General features: G+C 44.0%; 1 protein-coding gene across 1 annotated transcript; it reads right to left on the bottom strand.

Annotated features, from left to right (window-relative positions):
* Window positions 1-1,159: 1,159 nt before the first annotated feature.
* LOC132462684 (histamine H3 receptor-like) lies at window positions 1,160-8,696 on the bottom strand. Its single transcript, XM_060058358.1, has 3 exons — window positions 8,161-8,696; window positions 7,547-7,713; window positions 1,160-3,119 (listed from the first exon to the last, which is right to left on the bottom strand). The coding sequence occupies exons 1-3, from the start codon at window positions 8,411-8,413 to the stop codon at window positions 2,220-2,222; spliced, it is 1,320 nt and encodes a 439-aa protein (XP_059914341.1). The 5' UTR covers window positions 8,414-8,696; the 3' UTR covers window positions 1,160-2,219.
* Window positions 8,697-16,500: the final 7,804 nt, after the last annotated feature.

The raw sequence follows: 16,500 nt of genomic DNA, 5'->3' as shown, positions 1-16,500 counted from the left end.
TAGATACACAGGGAGAGTGAACCCAGGTCGGCCATTCTGCTGATAAATGCACTTCTGCCTCCCCCCCTCTCCACACACACACACACACACACACACACACACACACACACACACACACACACACACACACACACCCCTCTCCACCCTCTCTCCCCCCTTCCCCCACCGCCCCCAAGGGAAATGTGGTCTGCATCCCTCCGGTCACAAGTGTGGCTCTGCACCTTTCCCGCCCCCCCCATCCCACCCTCTCCCTCACCCCACCTTCTGCGCCAAGCCACAGGGGCGAAGGGGGAGAGAGGGAGAGAGATTGAGCTAGTGGGAGAGAGAGAGAGAGATTGAGCTAGTGGGAGAGAGAGAGAGACATTGAGCTAGTGGGAGAGAGAGAGAGACATTGAGCTAGTGGGAGAGAGGGAGAGAGATTGAGCTAGTGGGAGAGAGAGAGGGAGACATAGGGTTAGCAAGGGTGAGGGAGAGAGAGAGGGATAGCGAGAGAGAGATAGAGCGACAGAGATTGAGATAGGGAGAGGGGGAAAGGGAGAGAGAAAGAAAGAAAGAAAGCGAGAGATAGAGAGATGGAGATAGGGAGAGAGGGGAAAGAGAGAGCATTAGAGAGCGAGACAGGGAGATGGAGATCGGGAGAGAGACAGGAAGCTGGGCACAGGGAGAGATGGGGAGAGAAGGATAGGGAGAGGGAGATAGGGGAGGAGATAGAGGAATAGAGATGGGGCGAGGAGGATCGGGAGAGAAGTGGAAGAGAGAGGGAGAGAGTACCAAGGGGGCAGAGGCCGGCTCCCTGCAGCTGTGCCCCTATTCCCAGCACCTGACCAAGGGGGCCCCAGATGTGCGCGGGGGCAGAGGCAACATTTTGAGCAATGCCGGTCCCCTGTGGGAGCGGGCACCTGCAACGTAACCCCTCGCTATCTAGCATGATGGCGTAATTACTGGACTAATAAGTCTGTGTCCTGAAAGACCTCCTCTCATCTATCAGAAGGCCGTGCAGACGGCGCGGGGAACGGACTGAGACAAAGGAGACCGCCACGCCGCCACCGGCTCTTCAGAAGGAAGTTGTCACTCAACTTGTGAGGCTTTGGAGAAGAGGCGGCCCAGTTTGCCCCCATCAGGCTGACAGGAAAAGTATCGGTGGTTTTGGAAGCCAGGATGTGCAGGAAAACAATGGTTGGTTTTTTAATTGATGCAATGGATCTTCCAGACATGGTTTTAAAAGGCTCATATTCACGGATGGTTAAACAATGTCGTATAGTAAACCATGCAGTTAAAGTTAACCATAAAGTTCGTAATAACTACATTTTACAACAAAGTTCTTACGCTCGGTTTGAGCCATAGAAAGATACAACGTAGTATAAATACACTTAAAGATCGATCCTACACAAGCATATTGTATTGCACTGATAATAGGTCGTTTTATTGTTTCAATGTATGTAGCCTATTCACATTCATTGTGTAAAACATCCACCTTGAACATGAAATATTTCCAAATATTTCCTAAAGCTGACTTACACAGCAAAAAAACAACCTAACACCGAAGCACCGCTAGCAGATAATGCTGTGAAGGTAAATGGTGACATCTAGTGGTACTTGAGCAGAAATACATCTGTTCGACGGTTTATCCGAACAAATACTGTTTTGCATTGTTGCCATGGGATTAGGAGAGAGATCTGTTAAAGAGATAGTCGTAAACATTTTCAAGACGATATATTTTAGTGAAGTAGTGCAAATGTGCTTCCTCTTCAACCTATTGAACTTGCTTTTTGGTGCACACTTTCACCCAACGTAAAGTTCCAACAAAGATGATAAATCCACTGGCTTCATGAAATGGCACTTTTACGTCCTTTCCATCCTATATTGTATAGAAAACGCTTTTAAATTATGTCTGATACATCATTTACACTGTATTTCCTAGTATTTCCTAGCACAAAACACTAATAAACTACACCTCCTAAATTGTACCGCCTAAATAGGCCGCAAGCAATGGTCATTATGACAAAAATAACTCCTAAAATCTAGTTTCACTCCATCTCCCGTCCTCCCATGTGTACTGAGCTGTGACCAGCGTTATTTGCAACCACCAATGACTCAAGTAAAGATGTACACAATACGCATTCATTAATAATAAATCCATGTGCACTCGCGCATGTTCGCGCGTGTGTGTGTGTGTGCGCGCGCCTCCGTGTGTGTGTGCGCGCGCGTGTATTCTCCCGTCAGTGGCTGCCGTGAAGGTCAGCCGAGGACTGAGTGGCCCGTCTCCGCGGGCACAGGATGCGGGCGAAGGCGCGGCGGAAGCTACTGTGGCAGAGCGGGTACAGGAAGGGGTTAATGGCCGAGTTGAGCCACAGGAGCCAGAAGGTGACCTCATACCAGTGATGCGGGATGCAGCGCCCCCTGCAGGCGGCGCGGATGATCATCAGGAGGGTGTAGGGCGCCCAGCAGATGGCAAACACGCACACGATGATGGCCAGGGACTTGGCGATCTTTTTGTCCCTGGCCAGACGACTGGGGCGGCAGGCCGCCGACAGGTCCAGTTTGCCCGTGGCGCCGGTGGCGTTGGCGGCGGTGGCGTTAGCGGAGGTGGTGGAGGAGGAGGAGGAGGGGGAGGAGGGGGAGAGGAAGGAGCCCCTCATGGCCAGCCTCGCCCCCAGACCCCCGTGGTGCTGGTGCAGGGAACGCGACGACGGGGGGCCGTCCTTCCCCTGGGCACGGGAGGCTGCCTCGGCGGCGGCCAGGTGGTGGTGGTGGGGGTGGTGGTGTTGGTGGTGGGAGCGGGGCAGGACGCGGGGCTCCGGCGGCGGCGGCGGCGGCGGCCGGGGGGCGGACTCCCTGCTGTGGAGGATCCGGCGGCGGCGGATGCTGAGGTAGATGCTGAGGTGGAAGAAGGCCACGGAGAGCAGCGGCGAGAAGAACTCCAGCATGGAGGCGCTCAGCAGGAAGTACCAGGTGGAGTAGAACTCGGCGAAGCACTGGCCCGTGGGCACGCGGCTGCGGCCCACCGCCAGCTCCCAGAAGATGATGGCGGGGCCGTACAGGGCGAAGGCCAGCAGCCACACACCCAGCATCTTGGCCATGGCCTGGTGGGGCATGCCCTGCCTGGCCCGGTAGCTCACCTACAGGGGACACACACACAGTGGGCAGACACGCTGGATGAGTGCGCCGCATCGTTTGCATTGTCTGTGGTTCTTGTGTGCGACGTTGTGGACCAATGTGTTTTAAAGACGCACAATAACCGACTCAATAATGTGTTGTTTCAGTTGCCTCGATCGTTAAATGTCAACCCTCTAGGGAAATGTTAGATAGGATGTTCATTGTATTTATTTTTGGTCTATGTTCTGAGCCTAGCTTTAGCGTTGGAATATGCAAAGAAATAATGTGCACATTAAATATTAAATATCACATGCGACTTAGTGGACCATTGTGTTTATACGACGCGCATTAACCAACTCAGAAACTCTTTGTTTCAGTTTCCTTGATAGTTAAACGTCAACACTCCAATGTTAGTCACGAAGTTCATTGCATCTATTTTTGGTCCTAGTTTTGAGCCTAGATTTAGCATTGGAGTATACAAAGTAATATTGTGCATATAAAATATGCAACTGTGTAAGTTTTCCCATTAGCAGCCTCTAGTGGCCTGTGTTGTAGCTACATTTATTGCTTTATAATTCGAGGAAGATTCCCTGGATGGATTGAGTCGTGGAAGAACATTCAGAAAGTGCAGGTGTAAGCATTCGTAGTTGCTTTTAGACAAACAAATAGCACTTTGTTTTAACAGTAGTACAATGTTATCCATGCTCAAACTGAGACATTAGAATAATCCAAATGTTTTCTCCTGGCCCATGTTAGACTACTTTATTATGACACAAAGTGCAGGGAGTGGTGACAGATGCAAGACCACAAGGTGGCTCGGAGTGTAGCCAAGCAGACCCGACCCTTCCAAAAAAAACACCAACACACACACACACACACACACACACACACACACACACACACACACACACACACACACACACACACACACACACACACACGTGCGCACACGCACCACACATACACACACACACACACATACAAACAAACATACACACACAGACACACAAACACACACACACAGAAACAGACACACAGAAACAGACACACAGACACACAGACACACAAACACACAAACACACACACACACACACACACACACACACACACACACACACACACACACACACACACACACACACACACACACACACACAAACACACATACACACCACGCGCAGCTGGTGTGCTTTCAAGCAAGACAGTTTTCCAAGCTAATAGGCAGTGCTGTCTTGTACCTGGCCCTGCAGCCTGACCTCAGTGTAACCGCAAAATGTACCCGTTGATGTGGATGAAAGGACACACCCTAGTGGTGGGGTTTGGTACGACACCCCCATGCATAAGTAGAATAGTCAGCCCTCTTGTCCACTAGGGCCATTTGCCAATGAGCTAACTTGATTCAAACATAGGATGATAACATAACAAACATGAAGGCAATTTTATGTCCCCTAATTTTAAATATTATAATGAGTTGACCTATTTTTAAGATTATAGTGAGTTGAGTTAATTCAAATATCCTGATATAAACAGCTACGGATGCTTCCTTTTAGACTTGAAATCTGATCCTGCAAGCAAAAATACAAATAGAGAAATAAATGGGGAAATGTTTTTTTCATAACTGTTAGTACTGTTGTTTATGATTGTCAGCATAAGCATTCATAATCGTAGTAGTAGAAGTAGTATGAATTCTGATTGTGCGTGTGGCATGTGTATACGTGATAATGTATATCTTTCATCAGCATCTGATTTGTATAATAACAAATATAACTTTTTACTGTATCATTTGAATGTTTGTAAGAGTGCATTAGAAGCCCATATCTATATATAGTAGCAGCAGTAGTAGTAGTATTAGTGTTGGTTCTGCTAAATGCCCTAATTGTAAATTGGTGGTGGTAGTGACAGTAGTAGTAGTAGTAGTAGTTGTAGTAGAAGGAGTAGAAGTAGTAACTCCTAGTAGGACGAGTAAATAATAAATGGACTGCATTTACATTACGCTTTTCAGTCCCGCGGCCACAAAAAGCGCTTCATATATATTGCCTTGTTCACCAAATCATCCACACATTCATACACACATTCATACCCACATGCATACACCTGTTTATGCAGCCATTCATACAGCCATTCAGACAGCCATTCAGACAGCCATTCAGACAGCCATTCAGACAGCCATTCATACACACGTACCTACACCTTCAGCCCCGGCAACCCCAGCCGTACTAGCACTAGTAGTGGTAATAGTAGTAGTACTAGTAATAGTAGTAATAGTAGTAGTAGTAGTAGTAGTACTATTAATAGTAGTAGTATTAGTTGTAGTAGTAGTCGTGGTAGAAGTGGCAGTAGTAGTAGTAGTAGTCTTTACATTTTGCGTGTAGTATTAATTGTCTAGTGGTATGTTTAGTGGTGATAGTAGTAGTAGTAGTAGTAGTAGTAGTAGTAGTAGTAGTAGTAATAGCAGAAGATCTATAAACAACTTGCTTTGTGCACAGTAAATAGCTACAGTGTTGCTAGGTTACACATTGATCTCCCATCGATAAAATGAGATTAGAGGACTACTCAATAAGGATAACAATGGTCTAGCATCAATAGGAGAACATTCAAAGCCTCCATTCGCAGTCAATTTCTAAAGAATATACTTACACAGTGTAATCTAATTCATAAATATTGTGGTTTCTTTTTAGATTTCATGGTTATTTACATACTTTAAATTCCACAATAATAATAAATAATTCACAGATTACTTACAGGTACTCAACATGTGATCATTTACTAGCTGTGTGGGAAGTTACTACTATTGGTGTCAAACCATCATGTTTGATACACTGTTCATATGATGAGAAAAATGTAATCCCTTCCCTTCCAGTGCAGTATTCAATCCACAGAAGGAAAATCGAACCCATCTCCTATTCTTGCACAGCTCTTGCCTAATGCTACCCACTAGATTGGTCTGGGAGAGGCTGGATTTCCTCAGCAAGGTCAAACCTGTAAATAGGAAATACGTCCAAAAACGTATTCTATCGACTTTAGCCTTTTGTAATGGTGTCAGCTCCCATCTCCACTTTTAAAGCACATTCGTTCTGACTCCACCTGCGATTGTCAAAGGCTAACTTTGACAACCTTTAAAAAATGTAGGTGATCGGTGGGGAATGCTTTTAGGAAAATGCACCCTTTCCCGCGGCCTGGTTCTGCTGTGATTGATGTCGACTGGTTTTCAGGACCCTGGCAGATAGAGGATCCCCATGATCAAAGCAAGCTAATTAAAGAAGAGTATCTCTCCCTGTGCCTCCTTCTCTCTGTGTCTAGCTCTCCCGCTCTCTTGTCCTTTAGCTCTCTTGCTCTGTCTAGCTCCCTCTCTCTCTCTCTCTCTCTCTCTCTCTCTCTCTCTCTCTGGTGTTATTTGTATTCATTGCTCTGATGTTAAGTGTTTGCTTATGAAAGAAAACAGAACACTCTCTTTGTCTACTGTGCCAGGCTGTGCACTCATCTTAGAGTTAGCATGCATTGCATATGGGCACACTGACTTAGACACACACACACACGCGGGCGCACGCATGCACACACACACACACACACACACACACACACACACACACACACACACACACACACACACACACACACACACACACACACACACACACACACACACACACACACACACAGCGAAAACTGGATGATTCTGGGCAGCAACTGCCACCGGAGGAGACAGGAGATTTGTCATGTCGGCACAAGAAAAATACACACCTCAGATGGAATGTTCAAAATGATATCGTACGTCAGAAAAAAGAAAAGAAAAATTGTCCCATTTTGTATCCAAAATCCATTCATTTTTTGCTCTCTGTGATTATTCCCACTATACCTGGTATCAGTCATCACTACCTCCCACCTAACACGATCATCATAACACACACTACTTCCCCTGAAGTACAGCCCCCGTGGTGACTGGCCATTCATTCAGCATGGGGGGGGGGGGGGGGTGGCGGCACCTGAAAGAGGGCTCAGAGTGGCGACAGGCATGGCAGCCGTTCTGCGCTGAGGGCTCCAGCACATGACCTCTGACCTCTGTGTCCGCTGCCACGGCCAAAAGGGCTTTCATTAGCGGCGGCGCCGGGCCTGGGCCGGTCATGGAGGATTAACCCGTACAGATGGCCGCGGCCGGGACAGAGGGTTGCCTTGGATCACCTTTGACTCCCCTGGCCTTTAGGTCTACGAACCAATACCTGAGCCATCCCGTTCCCAAAGAAACCATTAACCTGCAATATGGTTTCTCGAGGGGAAAAAAGTTATTTCATCGCTTAGGTTCAAACATATCACAATCACACTGAGCCAATGGATAGGATGGAGACATGAGGTGTAAACAATTGGGGCGTCTTCAATCGGGGAGATAAAAAAGAGAAATATGCCGATTCAAAAGCTGGCGAGGGATGCGCCGCGTTTCTACGTTTCCACTCACCGCCCGCGTGACGGACAGGAAGCGGTCGTAGCTGATGAGCACGATGTTGAAGACGGAGGCGGAGCACAGAAGGTAGTCCATCACCAGCCAGAGTTTGCACAGGGCTCGGCCGAGCGTCCAGCGGCCCGTCAGGACGTAGGGCATGTAGAGCGGGATGCAGAAGGCCCCTGGGGACGTCAGGGAGAACGAGGTTACTCAGGTCACACAGTCGCACCGTGAGGACTGAGGTGTGGAAGGGGTGGGATTTGCATGGATTGATCTGGTTTTGCATGTGTTCATTCATTCATTCGTATGTTTGTGTGTTTGTTTGTTCATTCATTTGTTAGTTTGTTCATTCATTCATTATTTATTCAATCATCCATTCATTTATTCATCCATTCATTAACAGTACAGTAAATATGCATACATATACCCCCACAATACATATGCATACAGTGATTATGCACATACAGACAGACAGACAGACAGACAGACAGACAGACAGACAGACATGAAAAGACAAGACAGAAAAGACTGAGAGTATGTTCGTGACAAGGTCGTGAAACTTGATAGTATCTATGCGTAGTTGGTGGTCAAAAGACGAAAAGCATAAATAGGCTACATATGGAACTTACCTACAAGGAAATCCGATATTGCCAAATTCAGAAGGTAGTAGTTGCATTGTCTCCTCAAACTCTTGTCTACTTTGAAAGCGAAGATAACCAACGCGTTTCCCAGGACAATCACAACAACCAAAGTCACCATCAACACTACCAAAACGACAAACACAGGTCCAGAAAACGCGAAGTTGGAGTGGATTTTGGTTGAGTCGTTGCCAAAATAATATCCACTTGAGTTAGAAGAACCGTACAACTGATCTTCCGACATTGTCCTGAATTGAAAAACAAAATCTAGGTCGCCGTCAATTCGTCGCCCAAAATCTGTCAGAAAAGGCAACAGGTGCCACGCGAAAAAAAAAACGCCGAATCCAGCGACCCATATATTATTTAAAAACGCTCATTCTGATCTGCAAATGCATTGCATTCTGCTAATGAACTAATGAAATAGCATAAGACTAAAACATGGGTCCGCGTGTTGTCATCTCAAAATGTACCCAGAGCACCTTGTGGATTACGCACAGGGTAGCGCAGCATCCCATCTTCAGCTCCGTCTCTGCTCCACACCACCACAGCTTCACACCAACCCACCTCCACACCACCACAGCTTCACACCAACCCACCTCCGCACCACCACAGCCAAACCACCACCCCTCGCTCCTGGACATATAGGCTACCAACTGCTTTTCTATATCTAATGGCCGATTTTAGTAAGTGGTTTTTAGTTTTTTAGTTTTTTTTTTAACATTTTGCCTAATGTGGGAAAGGGTCAATAGGCATAATCGGATTTTGAGCCCAATTTGTTTCCCAATTAATTTGGCCTGTCTGTCTGTCCGTCCGTCCGTCTGTCTGTCTTTTTCTTTTGCATTAAGAAGGACTAATAACACGTATATCTGCCTCTCTGTCTGTCTGTCTGTTTTTCTGTCTGTCTGTTTGTCTGTCTGTCTGTCTGTCTGTCTGTCTGTCTGTCTGTCTGTCTGTCTGTCTGTCTGTCTGTCTGTGGTTCTATCTGTTTGTGGTTCTGTCTGTCGGTCTGTCTCTCTGGTAAGGAATTAGAGGAGCTAATAAAAGGTCTGTCTGTCTTGTAAGGACTAATAAGGATTAATAACTGGTTTCAAATTAAACGGAAGAAGTAACAAGGAAACGAAAAATGGAATGCACCGTATGCATTGTTCCTGTAAACGTTATCTTCCAGGGCTTGTGCATCCGGACCCAACCAAACCATTGTTAGTGGCCCTGTTTGGTCTCAGAAGCACAGCCCTGCTTATGACTCGCGTCTGGTCTCCTCTTCTCCGTGTGACTCGATACAATCTGATTGACCTGCGAGGGTCAATGAGCAGCAACAGAAAGAGGTGGAGAGTGTACCCACGACATACCTGCTGGGAAGATACATGTACTCAGTAAGCTGCCCATCCTCTGTCAGACCCCAGCAATTGGACCTTGTGTTCAGGTCCATTGCAAGTTGCTTATTGTATTCCTGGTCACAGACACACATTCGTCTTTTTTGTTGGCCCGACAATGTTTTGTGGCTTTCCCAGCTGTGGTCTGAGGGAAAATAAGAGGCAACCCTGCAGCATGGTGGAAGTGTTACTGAAGGAGTTGTTGGTGGGAACTGTTGCTATTATTGTGCAATGATGAAGCCTAGGCTGTAATGGAGTAAATCTGGTCACAACTGCACCAAGGCAGAGGGCAAATTGGGACATGGCACAGAAGTAGGTCTATCAATTTGTGTTCGACATTCCCTTTGAGATTGTCATTTGAAATGAAACTAAATGTTTCAAGAAATTATAAAGACGTTCCGCGATAAATACATGGATAAATAAACAAAACAATATTAATACACATGGAATTGTAATGCCGAATGCCGAAGTTATTTGGCCCTTGTTCTTTTCATAACAATTCTCTCATTAAATTATGTAAAATACAAATTGTATTTCCCAAGCGCACCCCATTCCTTGTTTGGATACTATTTGAGAATGCGTTTTTCAGATCCAGGGCCCGAGGTGCAGAAATGTAAATTTGTACAACAATGTGAAATGCTAAAATAATCTCATGTATTTTTGAAGTGCGCACTCGAAAATACCCAGTAGTACACAGTGGTGCAGCACGTTTCATTCCTTCATCAATCATTGCTATATCAACAACATCATTTCATAAAACAAAAGCTCTGATTAATACCTATAATCAAAACAAGTCATCAGTTTGATGGCAATCTTTTTTTCCATTTCCTTTTTGCATTCTGCTTGTGCCAATGATGATGTTTGGAATGGCAGACAAGCTTTGTCTCCAATTGTATACACAACAGTTGTTTATCAAAAGTTGTGTGTCAATAAATATTTTCTGTTGACAATTACGTTTGGTAACCTATATTGGTAACCTATATACCAGAAATATGACTTGGGACTTTATAGTGTAGGGTCAAGTCTCCCAGTAACAGAAGAAGGTCAGAAAGATTTGAGGAGTTCAATTAACTTTAATCAGACAATTGGCATTGTTCAAATCTACCTAGGGTGATAAATGGTTTGTGCTGAGATTTGAAGAGGAGCAAGATAGAATAATCAAGTAATTTCAAGCTCATTATGAGCCATTCACATCCTGTTTAATAACAGTGGAGTTGATAATGTTCAGCTCTGAACATTCTCCCCTGCCATTCTCCACACAGAGCCATGGAGGTGTGTGTGTGTGTGTGTGTGTGTGGGGGGTCCTCAACACCATCATTATACAACATCATCATACGAAAGGTTGAGCTAATACAGCCAAGTAAGACTATGTATCTTAAGGGCGAATGCATGGGAGGTTGAATGCACATTTGCCCTCCTCACTCTATACTGGATGGTGTATCGAGTTCCTAGGACTCCCAGCCAGACGGTCTTGTGTTCAATCCAAAACTGCCTAACTAGGTTGTGGGTATAATAATAATAATAATACAGTTTTTTTCAATTGCTTGAACACATTTTGCAAAATTTGGCTCATTGTGTCAAAACTCAACACACAAGCAAATAAGACAACAACACTGGGAAATAAACCATTCACATCTATGTCAAATTGAAACTCGGCTATCGAAACCTAACAATTCTTTGTAAAAATGGCACTCTGATGACAAAATGATACACACTTGCATCATATGAATACACTTTCAGATCAGCAGCAACACACTAGTCTACTTTATATAAAATACTGCAGTCTTCCATATTCACTGTTTTTATTCAGTTCCACAGAGGGCACGTTTTCACCATAATGTACTGTAATGTAATGTTCAGTATTGCAGTACTGTACATTACAGTGCAGTAAATACAGTTTGAGCAAAAATAACACAAAAATAAACCCTACTGTACTGTAAACACAGAAAAACATGGCAATTGTGCATGGATGGGCTTATGGATCCTGCCGTCTGTTGGGGTCTGGCCATAGGATCTCATCAACATCACAAGCGATGTTTTCTCCCGCTAAGCATCGGGGAAAATATTGTCTTGTGTGCTGAATCCATCCATGGTTGGATGGATTCAGCACACAAGACAACTAAGTCGATGTCTCCGCAGGCCTGTTCCATTGCCTGCAGAAGAGGCATGCGAGCATGTGGTTGGCGGTCATTTACCCGCCATCTCCAAGCGCTGCCACGGGACTGGCACAATTGCCCTTTGGCCAATTACAGTATGTTACGACCCCGTCTTGTTTTGCTGAGGTTGAATCCAGCCTCATCAATGTAACTAAATTCATGAGGCTGTGCAGCTCCATCCATTTCCAAGATGCTCTGTAACAAAACAAAATACATGGAATACATATTTTGGATGGCATTACTCAAAACACTCAACTACAGTACTACACATACAGAACCCCCACCCCATCGAACAGGTACCTGGTACCTCTCTGAATGTATCTATGTGGTACTGATACAATGGCACATATTCAGCTGTAACTGGATGACACCAATACTGTATTGTAAATGTAAAGGACTGTAACACTTACCTGTACATATTCACGTTGAAGTCCTTTGACCCTGACACTGTTCCTCTCAAATGGGACCCTGAACAATTGCTTCATGGTCATTTGGTGCTTTACCAAGATGCGTCTGATAGGGGAAATGGTTACTCTCTGCCCAGCTTCCCTCATAGTCAGGCCATGGTTTATGACATGGTCCACCAAAGTGGCTTTTATGTCATCGGAAATAACGTTCCTCTTCCACCACGTCCTCCTCTATGTCTCTGTCCTCCTCTTCCTCCTCTACCTCTGCCTCTTGCTCTTGCTTCATCCATGCTTGCAAAGTTCTCCAAATGGCTTAACCGAGGCCTTTTTGTAGCTGGCTGATTGGTGTTCAGTTTTGGAAGAAAGTGTTTTAAGGTGTGTAAGTAAGTATTCTCAGTTAACCAATGTGTTTAGGATTTTGAATAGATGTGTTTTTCCCAATGGTACAATGAGACGTCATTTTTGAATTAAGTGTCTTATGTATGAAATAGTGTGTAGTGTGCAGGAGCAAGTGTGTTGCAGAAAGGAGCAAGTGTGTTGCACAATTGCAACTAAAGTGCAAAGCAGCGCTTTTGTTTAAGAAATGGATACATGTGTTTAAGGTATGGTAACAAAAACTTCAAGTTGTGTTACTTTGGTCTAAGCATGTGTCTACAGTGTTCAAGCAATTGAAAAAAACTGTAATAATAATCAATGAAATTTATATAGCGCTTAATATGGTACTCAAAGACGGTTTACATATTGCCCTATCAAAACTATGTAAGACAGACTATGTCTACGGGTATGTTCCCGCTCTCTCCCTCCTGAACGACATGTATTTGAATTCAGTACGTCCCTTTGGATAAATATTCTACTCACAGGACTGAATCGTACATATTAAGGAAACACGCCATTACAATGTGGTGTGTGTCCAAATCCTTAGCTGTTACTATGGAGAGTCAGTTGTCAGAGAGCACAGAGAGGGAGTGAAATGATTATGTTGGAAGATGAAATTATTAATGAAGTTCCCAAGGTCTGTGGGTGTAAACTGGAGGAGTTTAACCTGTAAAAAAAACACTTTGAAAGAGATTGTGTCAAAAGATTGCACTGTTCAAAAATGACATGCCCTACCTGAACACAGCAATCAGTCATCCCAACAACATCGGGTGATGCCTCACCAACAATGATTCATGCTTTAAGGGTGGGGGGTAGAATATATAATGGGGTGTATAGGTATTCCGAACACAAGAGGTTGAGTCACCTCCCTTTGCTGTTTGTAAACCATTGGGTTTTTCCATTTCAACGTTTAAATTGGCCATTGGATGCATAATACAGTCTCCGCACAACTACAACTCTTGATAGACCATTTTTTGCCGAACACAAGCCAAATCATACAGAAAGCAGAGGCAAGGCTGGATATTTGATGTATTTAGAAATATTGGTCAAAACAGACTCTATTCTACCATTGCATTAAATACATCATGTTAGGTTTAAAACAAAATGATTCACAAAACGTTTTTCACAGCTGCACTTCAACCGGCAGTCCTGCTTGCGGTAGGGCAAGGCTATTATCATACTTTTGATATTTGAAGCCCATATAATAGGTCTGGGAGTGACTCATCCTCACAACATTTTGTCATGTTAAATTTTTTATTAAAAAAGACTGGAGAAAATGGTGGCCCGCTGGGTTATCAGTGATGTGACCTAACCCCACCTTCAAAATCTGCTGAAATATTAATTGATCATGTTTTAAATATGCATTGTTATAAATAAACATAATTACATTTGAACGAATGGTGTTCAAGTGCATAGAGCACCATTGTATGGTATTGAACAGCCACACAATATAAAGTCAAAAACGGCTTCACTTGCTCAGAGGCAATCATTCAAAATATTCAAAATATACTTGAATCTCTTCATTCATTTCGTTTTTTATGCGATAACTAAAATGTCTGTCACCTGTGTTGAAACAAATAGTATGCACATAATGCAAGTGTATGACATCAATTGCATTGTCGCTCACAATAGGCCCGACAATCAAGGTGATAGCATTGTCTTAAAATTGAATACCTTCTATAAACATTAGCATGCGACGGTAAAATATTGTGGCCCGGCCAGAAGTGAGACATAAGCAGATAGATTGCGTTCCGTGGATGCATGATAATTATAATCAAGTTTAACATATCTCGGCGGTTGTAAATGCACTGAAACAGGAAGACACCACTGATGCAGGTGCGCCCACCAGGCTTCCGTGTAGCTTAGCAACCCCAAATCCAATAAGATCAAAGCAAAAAACATATTTTTCACTGCATAGTTTCGTCTCTTTCAAGTAAAGAAAAGCAGGGGTGTGTTCGCAGTGTGCAGTTTTTTCTATTCGATGCATTTGAAGTACTCGCGTGGTATTTTCAACTTCTGGGTTGTATCCTTATGGTTGCATACAATTATTTATTATGTCTCTTTGGACAAAAGCATCAGCTAACTAAATGTAATGTAATGTTATGTGTTTGTGTGTGTGTGTGTGTGTGTGTGTGTGTGTGTGTGTGTGTGTGTGTGTGTGTGTGTGTGTGTGTGTGTGTGTGTGTGTGTGTGTGCGCGTGTGTGTGTGTGTGTGTGTGTGTGTGTGTGTGTGTGTGTGTGTGTGTGTGTGTGTGTGTGTGGTGTGTTAGCGCGTCGGCCTGTATGTGTTTGTGTGTGTGTGGGTGTGTTTGTGTTTATAATTGTGTGCCGATCTGTTTGTGGGCATGTGTGTGGGTGAGTGTGTGTGAGAGAGTCAATAGAATATGTGTGGATAATTAATACAGTATAGACCTACTATGATCCCTTCTCTCTCTCTCTCTCTCTCTCTCTCTCTCTCTCTCTCTCTCTCTCTCTCTCTCTCTCTCTCTCTCTCTCTCCTCGTCTCTTAAATGTCCCCATTGGGAATAGTATCTCTAGTCTCCTTTTGAAGCGGTGGCCTCTCCTTGCCGCCATTATCTTGTCATTTGTGGGGGATTAGGCGCCGTAGCACACACGCGCAGTCACCGAGTGTGACAGCTTACAATAATTGCCGGGCTAATTAACTTGAACTCACACCGTTCACGTCTTCCCTCGCCGGCACAAGACCTGATTTGATGAATATATGCTTGCGCAATTTAGTTCTTAACTTGCAGTTCTTTTTTTTCTCCCATTTCTTTTTTTTTCATGAACGAAGCCATTGAAGTAAGTCTCAGGATTGTCTGATGGGGCAATGTGTGGGCTGGGCTCCATTGTATGTCTCTTCACATTAAGGCCGCAAACGTAGGCTTGCTCATAGAATCTCCATAAAAAGGCTGAAAATGAATGCCATTTTATTTTGAAGAAACCAATCATCCCTTTGAGTGTGGGCAGGAGAACAAGAATGTGCTTTTTTTTTTTCTTTTTGGAACATGAGCTTCCAAAGGGCGCTAAGATTTGAGCGTTTACCAATAACAGGAAAAGGAACGGGGCCTTTCAGTTGTTGACTGTAAAGCCGTAAAAAATGTCGGTAACACTTTATAATAAGGTGCCATAATAAATAGCAAACTAGTCATTACCTAACCCTTTGTTAATATTAATTGTCAATTGTTTCTAAAATATCTATTTGGCACAATTTAATAGTTTTTTCATCATTAATTTAATATTAGTTGTTTGCATAACCCTAACCCAATCCAAACACACAACTCTAATACTAACACACGGCCCTAACCCTAACACACGGCCCTAACCCTAACCCTAACCATAACACAAGGCCCTAACCCTAACGCACGACCCTAACCCTAACCCTAACCAGCAACACTCTGGTCAGTGAAACTTGTTAACTTGGGCCGAAATAGACGACGCTGAAGTTGGCATCCGATTCGCAGCATCCGATTCGGCTTGAAAACACTTAGAATCTTCAAATCGGTCCTGACTGAAAACCACTACACCTATACTCTTCAAATCTGGACTAAATTATCACAGTGATGCTATACATTATGTAAAACATATTTTCAGATTAGTGAAACCTTTACTCTATTTGTGAAAATGCAATGCGGTCTGGACCCCTAAATGAGCCTGTATTGCATTTTCACAAATAGGGTAAAGGTTTCACAAATCTGAAAATATGTTTTACATAATGTATAGCCTCACTGTGATAATTTAGTCCAGATTTGAAGAGTCTAGGTGTAGTGGTTTTTAATCAGGATCAGTTCTAATGCGGTCTGGACCCCTAAAAAGCATTAAAATGTGCCTTTATTGCATTTTCACAAATAGGGTAAAGGTTTCACAAATCTGAAACTATGTTTTACATAATGTATAGCCTCACTGTGATCATTTAGTCCAGATTTGAAGAGTCTAGGTGTAGTGGTTTTCAATCAGGACCCGTTCTAATGCAGTCTGGACCCCTAAAAAGCGTTAAAATGAGTCTGTATTGCATTTTCA

The sequence above is a fragment of the Gadus macrocephalus genome, chromosome 8 (genome assembly GCF_031168955.1).
Source record: "Gadus macrocephalus chromosome 8, ASM3116895v1".
Taxonomy (NCBI): domain Eukaryota; kingdom Metazoa; phylum Chordata; class Actinopteri; order Gadiformes; family Gadidae; genus Gadus; species Gadus macrocephalus.
The sequence above is the reverse complement of the archived record's forward strand: the minus strand, read 5'-3'. Positions and strand labels throughout refer to the sequence as shown.

Bases quoted from the DNA above. Each gene is read 5' to 3' on its own strand.
- LOC132462684 (XM_060058358.1), bottom strand. From the start codon at position 8,413: ATGTCGGAAGATCAGTTGTACGGTTCTTCTAACTCAAGTGGATATTAT. The intron at 7,714-8,160 runs GTAAGTTCCATA...TGACGTCCCCAG, and splicing joins AATATCGGATTTCCTTGTAG to GGGCCTTCTGCATCCCGCTC. The intron at 3,120-7,546 runs GTGAGTGGAAAC...TGTCCCCTGTAG, and splicing joins TCCTGTCCGTCACGCGGGCG to GTGAGCTACCGGGCCAGGCA.